Raw genomic sequence first — 17,037 nt, 5'->3', positions numbered from 1 at the left:
TAGGTCTTGTTTGCCAGAGGGATTAAATACTTATTTCCCTCTGCAGAATGCAAATAAATTCATATACTTTCCACAATGTGATTTTCCGGATTTAATTTGTGATGTGCTATCTCTCACTGTTACCAATAACCTACCCTTCAATTATGGGCTGCTCATGTCTTTGTCATTGGGCAAACTTACAAAATCAGCAAGGGATCAAATACTTATTTCCCCCACTGTAATACTTGGCTAGCAAGTTTGTGTGTTACATCCTAATACATAGTGAGATGTGTGTCTTTGTACCAAACACTCAAAAAGAAGTGGTACAGGCCTACAAAGTTTCAGTTCCCAAAGGCCCACACCGATATCATAGTATGGCCTCACAGTAGGCCTAGGTTAAGAATTTATACCTGTGCCTGTTGTCAATTATATGCCTTTTGCCATCTGGCTGCTTTATCCAGGTACACAGAGCAGAGCTCTAATACAGCCCTGACTTGTATGTTTTGAGTTAACTTGTTTAGCCCACATACATCTGAAACACTTTTGAACTAATGATGCATATGCAAAACTAATATTTTTAAGGTACCTATTTTCCCCCCACACACAGTGTGACTTACATTAAGATGGCAAGTTTTCTAAGTATTACATAGTTTAAGGGGTACTCTGCTCGGTAGCTTAACTGACATTCATTATCCTTTTAGTGCAAATAAGGTTTCCCCCCCCCCCCCCTTGTTTATAGTTTCCCTGTCCCAAACAATTATTTTAATAAAAGCTGCCTCATTAACATGCCACCTACACCAAAGTGTCAAAATGTAAATATAGGCCTTCCCACACACTGTGTTTGCCTTTTCCATCTGATACCACAATACAGGATGCAATCAGTCTGTATCGTGTTTGGTCCTTTATGACACTTATAATAATTTATGGTGTACAATTGCACATGACTGTTCTATTATTTATTTATTGCATTTGTATCCCACATTTTCCCACCTATTTGCAGGCTCAATGTGGCTTACACATGCACTTATGTATTGTCCATGTGTTGCATTTCACCATTAAACACTGAGTGGAGACTGATCACAGCCCGGCACATTCATGCAGCTGTTATGGTCATTAGTCATAGCATGCATGGACATCCAACAGCTTTATTTTATTATTGATTTTGGTAGCATCATTTGTTTGTTATCACTAGCTGTTGCAAGTCTTACATCTAGTTATCCTTTGTTAGTACACAAAACAACTTCATACACGATACCACAGACTTTTGTAACAAATTGAAAAACAAGCAACTACCACCAGGTGTTATTCTGGACACAAAAGGTGTAGAATCTGTACAGCAACATTCCCCATTCAGATGGCATAGCTGCATGTGATAACATTCCTAAAAACATCCACCCAGGACCACCAATACACACCAGAAACTAATACAAAATGGATAAGTTCACTCTAACTCACAACTATTTCTGTTTCAATAATGATATTTATCTGCAAATCACAGGCACTGCTATGGGCACCAGGATGGCATCACAATATGCAAACTTTCATGGCAGAACTGGAGGAGTGTTATGCTGCGTGCATTTGGCTATGCTATTCTCTGACCACAGAAGATTAGACAGGAATCAGAAAGAGAAAATGTCTTTTATTAATCACCAGCACAAGATCAGATATCAGCAGCAAGTTGTGGAAAATAGCAAACTTACAAAATCTAACATCAGCAGTTTTGGTAATTATATATATATATAAAGTCAGGCTAATTATATAAAGAACAGCTGAAAAGAGAGGAGGAAGAGAGAAAGGGGCCAACAACAATATCACCAATTCTACGTTTGTATAAAAGTCAGATGACAAAGAGAAGGGAAATAAAATATAAAGAGAAAGGTGATTAGTTGTCTGTTGTAAAGAAATAGTTCTTACCAAAAGTAAATAAGGAAAAAAGTGTATTTCCTGGATAATTCGCCTCTAAGCAACGTCATGAGTCGGGACAAAAAAAAACAAACCCCACTTGCCAGAGGCTCAAACCAAGGGGCTCTTTGTCTGCAGCGTAGGTTTACAGTACTATGATGCCCAGTCACCTCTCCCCTACCCTGAACCAATCATAGGTCCTGCATGTGTGCTGGAGACTTGCAATAGGGTCCTTACCATCTCGTAACTGAAAAAGTTATGTGAGGCTGCTATAGCAATGGGGGTCTTAGAGTTTGTGTTTAGGTAAACATTCCTGTATGTAACTGATAGTAGAGGCTAACAGAAGCACACAGAAAACAAAGATGGAGGATGGAGAGTAGTGCAGCATACCTGAAATAGAATATTATAGAACAGGAGACACTCTTAAATACATATCCAACTAAACCCTTAACGTACTTCCAGTATATTGATGATATTTTACTCCACTGAAGTCAAATTTGTAGACCACAATCGAAAAACAAATAATGTTTTTCTTTTGTTTTTTTTTTTCTACTTATTAGTTAGAGAAACTGCACAAAGACCATAAAACTAGTCAGGTGTCATGACAAACTTCTGTGTCCCCGCCATTAAATAATGGACTTACTATGTCTTACTTCAACACAAGGCTACTTTGCAGCGTTGCCTCATGGGAACCAATGATGGTCTCATTGTTAAGATCCAGCTGTTGGTAAGAAGTAGACTACATTAAATGCCAAATTCATCAAGAGACAACAGCAAGAAGGTAGAAAAGTTCCTGTACCTCCCATTAGATGTGAAAGCATCTAAGTAGGTCACCGAGAGGTGTATTTTCAAAGCACATAGAATTTAAGTTCCATAGGTAAGTACTTTGAAAATGAGCCCCTAAGTAAACTACAAACCTGCTTGCTACAATTACACAATATCATCTGAAATGGAATAAACAGGATGTGGTAGGAATGTGTGCTTAAGAGGACATAGGAAATAACACGTTTCACATTTATTTATTTTTGTTACATTTGTACCCCGCGCTTTCCCACTCATGGCAGGCTCAATGCAGCTTACATATTATATACAGGTACTTATTTGTACCTGGGGCAATGGAGGGTTAAGTGACTTGCCCAGAGTCACAAGGAGCTGCCTGTGCCTGAAGTGGCACATTTTCCCCTGAAAGGACAGGAAAACACAGCAAAATGTTAATATGTTGAAGTGTGTGCCCTCCCCTCCTTGTTTGTTCATTCTGAAGGGAGAATTCAAAAGTGACATTATAGAACTACAAAAGCTGTATCGTGATTCTTACCAAAATTCACAAACAATATCATTAATTACCCTACAAAAGTCATGAAAATTATGTGGATTCCTGAGAAGAAAATGAGTTGACCTGGATTATAAAATTGTGAATGGAAAAAAAAAGTACAAAACCTGAAAATTCCCATAAACAAGGGAAATATGAAACATTTTTAGGCTATACAGTACATCCCAAGAACATAGAATGCACATTGAGCTGTTGAGGGGGATTTTACTAAGTTTAAGCTGCTGAGTGTTACATAAATGCTTTATTCCACCGTCCTTCTATTTGCAGTTGTGTAACCTGGTACAAGGCACTTCATCTGGTGTTGCTTTAGGAATCCAATTAAAAACAAACTCTTAACACAAGATGCCTGATTCACTGTTGTAATTTTGTTTAAATATGCCATTTATGAACTTCTAGCTTTAGATATGAAGTAGAAAACACCCTGGGAATAAACTGCAAAGTTAATAGAAGTGCAGTTCGTAAACAGAAAGGGGTAAAAAGTTCTACTATTTTGCACATTATGCTATGCTGACAGGACACCGGCCACCATTATCTCCCCACTTTGAATAGTGCAGTGAGTAAGTTCATCTTCAAGCCTTCTGATCTTTCCTTCAGATCACAGTTACCAACATTTCAAAGTGATGGAGTATCAAACAGGAGCATAGCAACCTAGAAACACACCCTAGCCAGCGCACCCCCAAGCTCTCCTGCCTTGCCCACTGCATCACAGCCAAACAATTTTGGCACCCCCGCCTCCCTTGCACCATGATGTATAGAGCCGTTTGGTTTTTCAGATCAGACAGCTTTGAATGTAACATTCCCTTATTTTTGATCTAGTAGGGCAATTAGCTGGCTTGAGTCTTGGTTTTCTCATAGACTATAGACAGGCTTGCTTAACCCTCGTAATGGGCTATAAAGTTTAACAAGTGTCTGTTTGTTTCAAACAGGCTTTGAACTTAACACAGGGACATTTTCAGTGAAGGACCACAATGAGTGATAGGTATTCAAGGCAGAGAGGTTACAAAGGGCAAATGATTAATATTTGAGAAAAATACCAAAGAAACAGAATTATGTGAACGTGACCTTAGAGGTCAGAGTTGAAGAATACCAGATAAGAGAGAAAATATAAGGCATTAAGTGATTGGACAAAATTAAGCTTCAGTTTCCAGCCTGGGTACCTTTTGTACTAGGTCAGAATCTGACAGCTTCCGAAGGAAAGAGAAAGAAAGAGAGATTTTCCTTATACTGAAATTTGGACTAACATAAATAAGAATTCAATTTTCTGTAATACTGGGATAAAAGAATTTTTATTGTAACCATTCATTTACTCTAATACATTTTATCATTATTATAAAAGAGACAAAAACTGAACTCTAAAGTATTTTTCCTTTGCTAGAAGGGCTTGCTTTTTTTGTTTTTGTTTTAGTTTCTTCTGTTCAGCTCCCTTTAGAGGCAAGAAGGGAGTGCCCTATAAACAATGTGCAGCCACACAACTAGCTACAGCCTTGGTAGCTGGCAATACAAGTTACTACTTTGTGGGCAATCTCCTTCTCCGTGTCCAATATTGGGGGGGGGGGGGGAGAGCTGGCTCCTGGGCTTCAAATTATGAGCCCCTATCGTATGGACTTTTTTGTTTTCAATTTAATACTAAGGGGCTGTGGGTGCCTGTATATTCTGTTCTATATTAGGATTGGCATAACGTCTTAAAAGGTGTTCTCTACTTAGATGAACCAGTCCCATCACTTACTTTGTGGTTTCAGTTTTTGGATGATGGGGTTAAAGAGTATCATCGCTGCAGCCCTCACAAGTACAAAGCCCTTCTCTGCCACCTCACAATCAGGCTTCAGGTATGGATGGTTCTCTTTTGTACTGGTGTAAGGAGACAACACCAGGTCACTGGTAGAGCTCCCCAATGGCAGGTTAGCCACCCTCTCTATCATATTCTGAGTAGTAAATATGTATGTGGTATGCAGTTGCATGCTATAGCAAATGTGAGCCCTTATAGAACAGTACTTAAGACGCTTTTGCATGTAAGTGCTAATTTTCTCTGCATTTGTGCATGCGAAAGAGTGCATACACCGAGTCCCTAATTATAGAATTGCCCTTATTTCAGCACAGAATGCTGCTTTATAATTTCTCAAGTCCTTATACCAATTTACAAAGTCTTCCTGGTATGCCAGCTGTTCTACAGCCATGTGCACGGCAGTCTTGTGGCCACTACCATTTTAAATGTCTCACTGCATGCTTTCCTCCAGAACCAAGTTTGTCTCCGCTTCTTTGCAGCCATCACTGCTTGATACTGATCTAGTAGGGCTTCAGGGGGTGGGGTGGACCTAGGGTCTCAAATACTCAGTTCTTTATTAGTAGGTTGTGCAGAACTTGGGGGCTCAAGTGGCTATTCCAATCTATGACATCACTTCCTCCCATTCTTGCTCTCTTAACTTGGGAGTCACCTGCTTGTAGTTGCTTTATCCAGCTTGTCCGTAGAGAAAGCTAGGTTATTTATATATAATAGGGGGATCTCCATGGACCGCAGGATAAGCCAAAGAATCCCTTCTACCTTCTCCTTCTAGTTAAAGCTGTTAGCCCTTACCCTTACATAAAGTCAGCTCTGAAACAAGCTGAAGGAGGTAGCATTTACCACTAAGAAGACTCTTGAACATGGTTTCTGTGAGAGCAGGTCTGAGTTGGTGCCATCGGATGATATCTTCTATCTGTAGCTGGCTTCAGGGCTGGCTCAAGGGTATCTAATGCCATAAGTAAACCTTCAGCTTTGCTCTCTGCCATCTCCCTCCTCATTCCTTCTCCATGCTACTGCCACCACCCTTCTACTTCCACCTGGGTCTGAAACAATAAAATGCTCAAGACCCGCCACATCTTACCCCTCTGACACAAACTTCCTGTCTGAGGGGCTGGAATATAGTAGAGATGCCAAGGGGGCCAACCCACAGCTCCACCCCTGGTACATGCTGATTAATGACCAGCAGCAAAAAAATGGGCTGTCAGTGGCAGCAAAAAATGATGTTTTATGAAGGCATTTCCTGCTGCCGCTGGATGGGGAGGCCACTCAGTGGGAGATCCCAGCTCCTTGGTAGGCATGTGGGAGATTTGGCAGGTCTGATGTAGCAAAGCTTCAGCTTGGGCCTGTGCTTAAAGCCCCACACTGCACTGACAGTAGAATTAAAATGTTGCTGACCTGACATCCTTGACAGATACCTACTCCACCTAGTGGTAGGGCTAATCCTGGTTGCTGTCCACTGAGAATGTCTATTACAGGTAAGCAGTCTAGCTTTCCTCTACTAGAGAGATCACCATGCTTGTGTCCATGGTGCAGGAAATTACAGTGAATCAGCTGACATCACCACAGGGGATAAAGAGATTGGTAGGACATATTGCTTCAACAGTGCATATAATAGCCATGCTAATGGACAGTATACTCACAGCGGACTGAGGGATAGATATTATGCAGCCTAGAGTAGAGGTTAAATGGATATCTTTATTAGAATTGATATACCCCCTTTTCTTTGAGTTGTTTTGTGACGTAGTATGCCTGACCACACCATTCTCTCTGTAGCTTTTCAGGTTCTGTTGGAGTTTGCTTGGATTCAGGAAACATACCTATGTCCACCTTTGGTTTCTTTACCGATACCACAAACAAGAATACTTATGGTAAAAGCCTTATGGTATGTGAAGAGGAAAATATCCATCTTATACACTACCCCAATATGAACATTGCTTAACTTCATCTCTTGATGCTTATTTCAGGTAGGTGTGACTAACTCCTGCCAACCATATCCTCTGTCATATCATGTCATGCTAGTTACTCTTCAAAAGTAATTAATTACAGTTACTAGGATAGTGGATAAGTAATCAACTACTTTATTGATTAATGCAAGAAAGCAATCGACTAATGTAACTAATTACTAGTAACTCAATATTGCACAACACTGCCCACACCATCATTGAGTGCACCTTTGGCCATTAGGAAGACAGATCCAAATGTCTCAACCATTCCAGAGGGGAACTACTCTATAGCCAGAAAAAGGTTGCCAAGATATTCATGGCCTGCTGCATGTTGCACAACTTTGCACTGCAGCAAAGACAGCCTCTGCCAGAGGGACACAGCAGTAGCAGGCAGACCAAGAGGATGATGAACCCCTCCCCTCCACCCACAGTCCTGACCAGGGACCACACCAGCTGGGGGTCCACACCAGACAAAGACTCATACAGACTAATTTCCAGTAAAAGTCATTGCAGTATTTATTTGTGCTAGAGAGCGGGTGAAAGAGAGGGCAATCAGCACATTTTTATTCCCCAAACCTTACCCGATTCCCCAGCCTGTGCGGGTGTCCTGGGTTCCCAGGCCATGGATGCTCTCCTTGAGGAGCAGCATGTACACCATATGTTCCATAGAGATAAGATTAATGGGGTCCGCATCTGGCGGGTTGGCTCCAGCCTTCTGCTTGACAAACCTCTTCAGTTGCCTCCATTTTCTTTTGATGTACTCTATATCTCTGTTTGTGTAGTGGACTGCATTATTATCATCCATTCTTTCTGCCTGGTGTAAGCACAAATAGTTTGCCTGTTGGGAGCAGATTGGCATGGTGTGCCACTACCTCCTTCCCTGGAGCTCTATTTCATCATAGCAAGTGTGGGCTGTGCAGGTTTGAAAGTCCTGAGATGTATGTATCAGCTGCAGGCACTTAGAAGTTTAGAGGATAAACATTTTTTTAAATTAAATAATGGTTCACATATGAAAAAGTTTTGGGGAGAATGACATCCAAAATAAGCAATTTAGATGCCACTTTCAACCCTCAATGTTGCCTTAACGTTGCTAAGGGGAAGGTGGCTTATCATCAGCCAGGAATCCCAAATACCTGGGAAACTGATTCTTATGCTCTCCATTCTGCCCCCATAGCATCAAGCAGCTGAACCTTGGGAACCATGAGCCAGCTGGAGTCCCAATTTGTCACTGTCTCCAGGTAAGCAGAGACTTCTGAACCTACCCTTCCCCTTCTGCTCGGGGGATGACCTAAGATCTGATCTTCCCCATGTTTCAGCTAACTAAGGACTCCTTCCTTTTTGCAGGACAAGATACAACACAGGCACTGATCAGCAGCAACACAAGAGACAGCAGTAGACTTTGCAACACACTGCTTTATCCTATTTTTGTATGTATTGTTTTAATGCTGAAATAAGGTAACTGTGGGGATATGTGCAGATTGTACCCCAGTGGACACACTCATTTGTGGCTGCCTTCATGAGGAGCTGGGTGGAGGTTGAAGTCCCTGGGAATGGGACTCTGCACAATGTGCTTTTCATGGCTGAGGTTCACAGGGGGCACATTCTGCAGATTCTCTGCAGCTTTGCCCTTCACCTCCCTCTTCAGCTGCCTGATTTTCTAGCCAGTCCTCAAGATCTCCATTTCTGTCAAACTCCACTAAGCTTGGCCCAGCATTGAGGTTTACAATATTCAGAATCGTGTGCCTGTATCCATGTCCTGGCCCTCATGTTCGGTAGACCCTGAGGCCAGGATGCTTATCCTAGGTTTAGGATTCCCTGAAGCTACTGCTGAAGTCACACACAACCTGCTTGGTTGCCACCTGCACGGTAGCAGTGGAGGGTCATGCGCCTGCTGGGGGGGGGGGGTGGGGGGGGGTGGGGGGGGGGGTGGGGGGAGTATACTGGACAAGGCATCGGTGTGTGCACCGTGCCTAGACTATTCCCCTGCCTTCTGAACACAGAGTAAACTCTAGTCTGTGCAATGGCAGTGGAGGCCTGCTGGTTTATACCTGACTGGTTGCTATTGCGAGACAACAGACGTGTATAATAGTTCCTTTCCCTCACCATGTATATATCCTCATATTTGTATATAGTTGTTTTCCCTTTCCTCACCTGTAATTTTATATGATGTTTTAATTATGTAAATGTGTATAGGAATCAGCTGTTTGCACATCTTCCCAAGCTCAGTCATGCTGGTTGTAGGCAAGACAGTTGCTGAACACAGAATAAACTTTAGTTTGGGCACTGCCTAGGAACACCAGCTGGTTGGTATCACACTGGTGGCTAGTGTGAGACAACAAACCTTTACTAAGATTAGCTGTATGCAGTCTGGCAAATGGGTGTGGGTCTGCAGGGTACAGGGGGTATATGGGCAGTGGTGTGCTGATAAATTTTTAACAACAGGCTCTCTCCCCGGTCCACCTTGGCGCCCCCCCTGTCCACCACTGCACCCCCCCACCTACCTCTGCCCCCCCCAAAATTGCAGAGCTGGCTATAGCCGGGGGGGGGGGGGGCAATGCATTACTCTCTCCAGGAAAATAAAATTAAATGATCCCAGATTCCAATCTAATTCATGTTTAATATGGGATAAAATGCCAAATAAGTAAATAAATAAATAAATATAAACTTTTAACGTTCAGCACCTGATTCTCAAAGTGGACATATTCCAAACACTATAATGAAAATAAAATTATTTTTTTCTACCTTTGTTGTCTGGTGACTTTGTTTCTCTGATCATGCTGGCCCAGTATCTGATTCTGCTGCTCTCTATCTGTTCCCTTGACTCCTTTTCCAGGGCTTCCTTTCCATTTATTTATTTTCTTTCCTCCTTTCTTCTTCATTTCTGGTCCTCTGCAGACTTGACTGTATAGTGGATCCAGCTTCTGCCTATTTTCTCCATCCACGTGCAATTTCTCTTCTCACTTCCTTTTCCCTCATCTAATCTCCTTCCTCTATCTTCCCTCCATGTCCAGCATTTATTCTTTCTCCCTTCCCTCCCCTCCATCCATGTCCAGAATTTCTCTTGCCCTCCCCTCCATCCATGTCCTGAAACTCTCTTCTCTCCCCTGACCCCTCTGCCCATCCATGCCCAGCAATTCTCTCCCCTGCCCCTCTGCCCATCCATGCCCAGCAATTCTCTTCCCTGCCCCCCTCTACCCATCCATACCCAGCGATTCTCCTCCCTCCCCTGCCCTCCTGCTCCCATCCATGTCCAGCGATTCTCCGTCGCCCCCACTCTCCCCTCCGGCTCCCATCCATCTTTTTCTATTACCTCCGTCGAAGCGCCACAATATTTAAAGCCTTGCTGCCAGTTTCTAGCCTTTCCTGCTTGCTTCTGATGAGTTCGTTCGTTCCCTCAGTCCCGCCTTCGCGGAAAAAGGATTGTACGTCAGAAGGCGGGACTAAGGGCACAAACTCATCAGATGCAAGCAGGGAAGGCAGGAGACGGGCAGCAGGGCTTTAAATAACGCGGCGCTTCGAGGGAGGTAATATAAACTGACAGATGGGAGCGGGAGGGGACAGTGGGGGCGAAGGACATTGCTGGATATGTTTGGGAGTGGGAGGGGAGGTAAGCATGGCCTGTGATGGCGCCCTCCTGCCATGCTTACCTCGTGCAATGGAGCCGGCTCGCCCCGAAGAACAACCGGCTCACAAGAGCTGTCAAAATTTAACAAGCAGCTCTTGCGAGCCGGTGCGAGCTGGCTCCAGCACACCACTGTATATGGAGCTGGACTCCTGGTGCTAGCTGGTTGGCATAGACATGGTAATGTTTAGGGCAGGCAAAATGTGGACTTCGTTAGCTGCTGCCCCCTTCCTGGGGCAGTAGTACAAAGGTCTACCTATCCTCTTTGTGAAGGGGACACCTCTGATGGGAACTTTGTTCCAGGCACCAGCATGGAGCTGGACTGGGGGGCCAGCATGCTGGTTTCCACAAATGCTTATGTCACATAAAATCCAGCCCCATTAACCCCAGCTATCCCACAGACCAGATCTCTGTAGGCAACATTTATTTATGTAGATTTTGCTCACACCTTTTTCAGTAGTAGCTCAAGGTGAGTTACATTCAGGTACACTGGATATTTCTCTGTCCCAGGAGGGCTCACAATCTAAGTTTGTACCTGAGGCAATGGAGGGTTAATTGACTTGTCCAAGATCACAAGGAGCAGCAGTGGGATTTGGAGCAGTGGTGGGATTTGAACTGGCCACCTCTGGATTGCAAGACTGGTGCTATATCCACTAGGCCACTCCACATTGTTAAAGGATTATGCAGTTTGTAAACCCCCAGGGGACAGATTGCCCATCTACATCCCCATTGCACTCTGTAGCTATCAGCCCTGTCCTGTGACCTACAATGCTGTTTCTCGGCACTGCAAGTTTGTTTTCTTATGTCTAGGTTACGGTGAGATTGGCATTGTTCAACTGGCCATCCTCCCCAACTCCCCAGAGGGACACTGGTTGGGATGTGACTATAGGTCACCTGAGAGTGGGTCCTTTCTTGAGACCACAGCTTTGGCTATATATGCCCCTGCCAGTTCCTGGGGGCACCCTGACCCCTCAGGTGGAGTGGAGATGCCCAAGGAATTTAGCTTTTTTATAAGGGATTACTCTATATCTTTTATCATTCTGTTCACCCTAAAGCTGTTAGACTTTCAGTCTATTATAGAAATTGCCCTGGAAGCAACAAATTAAATATGCAAACCATGACCACAGGTACCAGGCTTACATGAGAGATGATTTTGTAAATCCTCTTCCTACATGTAAAAGCCTGTTTTACACACAGCAAAGGGCTTTCATACAATTGCGCAACTGGATACATGCATAAAAAAGTACACACACGAAGTGCATGCCTACTTTTATGCAATCTACATATAGGCATTCCTGGGCACAGTTTGGGTGGAGGAAAGGTAAGAGTTGCAATGTACACATTTTATAAAGTACAGGCAGAGAGTACATGCCCAAGTTCACATTTACATCTGCTACAGAAAATGTGTGCCACTTGGGCTGGTTCTAGGAGCCTGTTTTATACGACACATAGGGGCCTATGTTGCCTTTATATACTACTCTAGATTCTGTGGTACCAAACAAACTTAGAAGGAAAGTCAAATCCAAACAGTAAGTAACCAAAACGTCCTATTTTCCAAATATAAATTTTTAGAGTTGGACCGTCAGATGGCATATCTGGCCAAAGCTCTCGTCTCAGGAAAGGCCTCACTCACAGATGCCTTACAGCCATGGGAGAAGGGAGTGGAAAGGGAGAATGCAGTCATGTGTGCTTCCCACCTCCTCCCCTGTGTGGAATCTGCTAGTAGCTTCCATATACCTTAAATCTGTGTCAGGTGCTAGAGTGGGCAACCTAGGTTCAAAGGCTATTGCTGGCTGGGGCAGCCCATTACACACAAGGCCACTGAGGATTGGGGCAAGATTCCCCAGGGCCCAGCCTCTAAGGGGGGCCTGCCCAGCACTGGCATGGCTCATATGGTTGATTGGTCTCTCCTGCTCCTGTGTGTTGTAGAGCAGAGTTATCGTGTTAAATCTGCTCTGCTGGCCACAGGTCCTTCTGTGTGAAGTACTTCGTTTGGATGCATCACATAGCAGGAAGAAAGACCTGTGCAGCAGAGCGGAGCAGAAGGCAAGCAAGTAAGCAAGCAAGCCCGGGTGGGGTGGGGGTGGGGAGGCAGGAGACAAGCAAGTAAGCAGGGCCTGGGGTGGGTGGTGTTTGCTTAAATACCAGTTCTTCTTTTTATTCTCATTTTATATATTGTTTTCACTGTTGTAAATATATATATATACGTGTTTTTTTTTGTAGAGTCCTGATGCAGGCCTAGTGGCCGAAACACAGCGTGTCGAGTCTTTTGATTTAATAAACGTTTGTTTCTTCAGAAACACAGCGTGTCGAGTCTTTTGATTTAATAAACGTTTGTTTCTTGAAGAATCCATCTTTCCAGTGTTTGGTTTCCATGGTCAAACATCCCACTTTTTCTTCTACTACTTGAGGTGTGGTGTGACAGCCTTGGGGTAGCAGGTTCAAGTCCCACTGGGTTTCCTGTGATGCAGGGCACATTGGATCCTTCTCGATTAGGCAACCCTCTGGTAGAGCACTTGACATTAAGGATGAGCTGCTCTGAATGTGTGGCCCTTTGGCCACCTCTTCCCCCCCCCCCCCCCCCTTTCATCGTTCTACAGTTTCCCTTTCCCAGGATATGCCTAGGAGTGTTTCAATCACAGCAGCTGTCAGCCTTGCAGATCAGGGAATGTACACATATTTTAGAGTGGTCTTAAGGCTCCCAGCTCCTACCATCTATAGCATGCCCATGAATCATGGGGTAATGTGCAACTACTGGCATCTGTGAAGGTCCCAAGCCAGCTAAATTGGCTGGAGCTCTTCAGCATGGAGAACAAGTCCTTGGAGGAAAAATTGATAGTTGTCAAACTTGGGGAAAGCAAACCATTATTTATTCCAGAGGGTAAGTAGCATGGCATCTAGCAAATTTTTAGGATCCGGTCCCTATTGCAAATAGGATACTGAGCTGGATGGACCTTTGGTCTGATGCTGTATAGCAAACCTTATGTCAGGAGTTTGCCTTTTTTTTTTAATTTGTTATTAAAGCTTGCTTAAACTGAATGAACTGAACTTAAGAGATTTTTCTATCTGGCCAGAGATATAGGATAGAAAAATCTCTTAAGTTCAGTTCATTCAGTTTCAGCCCCTGCAATTGCCGGGGTTGCCATGCCCCAAAAACTGCAGAATAGTTCTTGGTTCTCTGCCAAGGTTCAGGTCTGGCTCCAGTCAGACCTCAAAGCAAAACTTATAAGGTTCAATCCGGCAATAACAAATTGCTTACCTCAGCCAAGTCGCACTTATGGAAGTGTAGCTTCAGCGTCATATGCTAGGGATTGAATAATTCTCTCCCTGGTCCTCCTTAAGCTGCTTAGCCTGGCCCTGTCTTTTATACTCCCAGGTCTAGGCTCCACCCCTCCTGGATCACTTTCTCTGGGGCTGGATCAGTGCTCTTAAGGTGGCCCCTGGATATCAGAGGGACTGTTCTTAAGGTGGCCCAGACTATCGGGGAGACTTTTCTCAAACCATCATCCATTCTAATTCTTCATCTAATTTATAATTTAAATTATTAAAATACAGTACTGGATTTTTCTATTGAATACAGTTTCACCTATGGGTTTGAATGAAGAATTAGAATGGATGACAGTTTGAGAGAATTGGCTGTAAGCGATCAGCTAACCTTTATGAAAGAATGGGCAGAACACTGCCATATTGATATGTTTTCTGTAAACCGCTTAACACATTTTACAAAGCGGAACATAAAATGAATAAATCCAATCCAATATACAACACATTGAACATTTCTACCTGAGAATGTATATAAAGTAAAAAAAAAATTCAAAATTGTATAACTGTGCCTAAAGTACTTTTAAGAATCTTTACAGGGTTTGAATGTGATTTTTTTTTCCATAGGAGCCTGTTCCTTGACGCAGTGTGGTGAAACATGTCATGTTGGGAGACTTGCTTGCTATTAAGATAAGTGACCCGTTTATATTTTGAGAATTGTGTACTACAAGAGGAGATATAAAATTTGAAAAAAAGGATCTACGAAGATTTTTGGTAACTATAAAGCAAAAATGTATGTTGCCGAATGTGCCATCTGAAGTACAACTCTAAAAATGTAAATATACAGTATTTGAAAATAGGAAAGGTTGGTTACCTATTGCCTTTATAAATTAGACACCTTTTTGGACTTCCAACACAGGTGGTCTATTACAAAATAAAACCCTTAGAGTTAAACAAGTGCTAATGATTTCTACAAGTGTCTTTTTGAGGTTGTGGAATCAGGATGGGATGACAGGGCAGTTGGATCCTCTAGCCAATAAGGATTCCACTTCATACTTTTCACTGATAAGAAAACAATGTTTATATCTGAGATAAAGGGCTTTCTTGGACTTCCCCAGTGCCTTAAATCTGTCAAAGGTAAAACAGAGCTGAGGCAAGAATTTAAACCAAAGACAAAGATAACAGATTTCTTACAAATATTCAGATTTTATTGATATTTAAATATATTAAATATTTCAATGAAATACATGGTGATTTTCTCTCTTTTTAGTGGTTATATTACAAAAAAAGTTCAGATTTTATATAAAGATTTTTCTTTTTTTGCAAAACGAGACAACAGCAAAGAAGAACTTCCACCCTGTTTGGGCTGACAAGAAAGGAGATCAGAAAGTTCTGAGAAAACACACAAATCAAATCCAGAAATAATACTTTTTTTCCTCTTTTTGTTTTGTTAAATAAGACTGTGCAAGACAGAGTTGGAGTTCATAAAATAGAGACGAGAAACAGAGCACGAGCTCCAAGCAGCCCGGCCCTGCAGCTCATATTAGAGTCCTTGGGTGAATCTTTTTACACGTTGTTCTGATCCAGGGTACAAAACACTTGAATGCTGGAAAAGTCTGGTGAACAGCCACCGTGTCAGACGGGTAAGTACAGTGAAACATGCAAAACATGCACAGCTGGCACAGAGCTTTTCCCCAGGGGGACACGACTGTTGGGTGGGACCTCTAGGGGGTCCTTCCCCACCCACACAGGGCATTTGCTCTGTTTCAGCATGAGACAACTTCTGTCTCTTTCAATGAAGGCCTAATATAGGCTCAGTATAAGTGGAGGTGCTCTCCCTCAAAAAAACAAAACAAAAAAAACTCAGCAGCCAGTGAACTAAGCCCCATCATGATTTATCCTTCCCCACAATGGGCTAATGTAAATTATAGATGACTATTTTCATTGGATACTTTGAGAGCCGCTTCCGAAAGGCCACTGTGTGCAACGGGGAGCACTACTCATTGGTCAGTGCAAATAATAATAATTAAAATAGCATAAACAGTGAAGCATGCTTTCCCCTAAACATTATGGCACTTAAATCACCTGTGTCCTCTGATACAAAGAAATACAGGGAGTAGCTAAGTAGGGTAATGAAAGAGATAGGCATCTTTGATAAAAGAAATTGCTTACTCAGAATAGGTGCTCTGTGATGACAGCAGTACCGACAGTCACCAGACAGGTCATGTGACTCCGCCTTATTCAGGCACAAAGGAAGTTGCCAGAGCTTTCTAGACATATGCGGTACTTCTATGCACTGCTGGACCTACAGTCACTCACTCAATCAGATAGCAAAGCTTAGAGAGCAAGAGACACACCCCAAGGAGGCACAGGCAAGTTGTGCAACTTCTAGTGTTACTATCGGAGAATACTTAGAGGTAAGCAAGTATAGTTTTGCCTACAAGCAGGTGCAGCAGAGCCATAAACAGATGTCTCAATGAAAAAGTGATTGTAAAGTAAAAAGAGAATGACTAATTCTCACCAACAAGCAAATATGAAATAGTGTTACAGAAAGGACCTCCAGTTTTGTCTCTCCTTTCCTGCAACTCCTCAAAAGAATAAGAATGCTAAATAAAATGCAAAGGCAGGGGAGTAGTGTGATGATCACGTTACTCCCCTGTCTCTGCCTTCCCCTCATAGCGGATCCAGTTTCTCCACTTTTGTGGTTGTTTGCTGTTTCACAAATAAATTGCAAAACCATAAAAAAAATAGGCCTTAGAGGGGAGGGAATTGGGCTCTCCTCCAAAAACAGGGGTATGAACATAGGGTCTCCAAACCTAGCGTCTTGACTAGAGGCTATGTCAAGACAGTAATGGTGATGAATGTGTGGCCTGTACTCCATGACTCAGCTTTGTATATCTTTTAAGGAAATAGAACTCAGACGTTCAACCAACACTGACATGGACCTTGACATACTCTAAGGTTTGGTCTGCCAGTGCATAACAAAGATGCAATCAACTCCCAATAAGAGATAGAAGAATCCGTCACTGCAAGCCTGATCGTTGGAAATCAACAAAAAGTAACTGGAACAGAGAAAGTGATGCCAGATAAAGACCCCATGGCCTATCTAGTCTGCTATCCATGCCAAGATCTACAATATTTTTATTCCCTTAGAGATCCTTTGCGCTTGGACCATGTTTTCTTGAATTAAAATACAGTCTTTGTCTCCATCACCTCCACT

At 42.9% G+C, this 17,037-nt stretch overlaps 1 protein-coding gene across 2 annotated transcripts in view; it reads left to right on the top strand.

Moving 5' to 3' along the window:
- Positions 1 to 14,724, top strand: part of TEX49 (testis expressed 49) — a 92,186-nt gene extending 77,462 nt beyond the window's left edge. The window contains exons 4-6 of one of the 2 annotated variants that reach the window (XM_030196837.1): positions 6,765 to 6,873; positions 8,109 to 8,172; positions 8,279 to 8,395. In XM_030196837.1, coding sequence (XP_030052697.1) covers positions 6,765 to 6,873; positions 8,109 to 8,138 — 139 coding nt within the window. In that variant the 3' untranslated portion in view covers positions 8,139 to 8,172; positions 8,279 to 8,395. Of the gene's footprint in view, positions 1 to 6,764; positions 6,874 to 8,108; positions 8,173 to 8,278; positions 8,396 to 14,444 lie in introns of those variants that run through there. The other variant, XM_030196839.1, reaches the window with a different exon arrangement.
- Positions 14,725 to 17,037: the final 2,313 nt, after the last annotated feature.

This window comes from Microcaecilia unicolor, chromosome 3 (assembly GCF_901765095.1).
Source record: "Microcaecilia unicolor chromosome 3, aMicUni1.1, whole genome shotgun sequence".
NCBI classification, from domain to species: domain Eukaryota; kingdom Metazoa; phylum Chordata; class Amphibia; order Gymnophiona; family Siphonopidae; genus Microcaecilia; species Microcaecilia unicolor.
The sequence above is the reverse complement of the archived record's forward strand: the minus strand, read 5'-3'. Positions and strand labels throughout refer to the sequence as shown.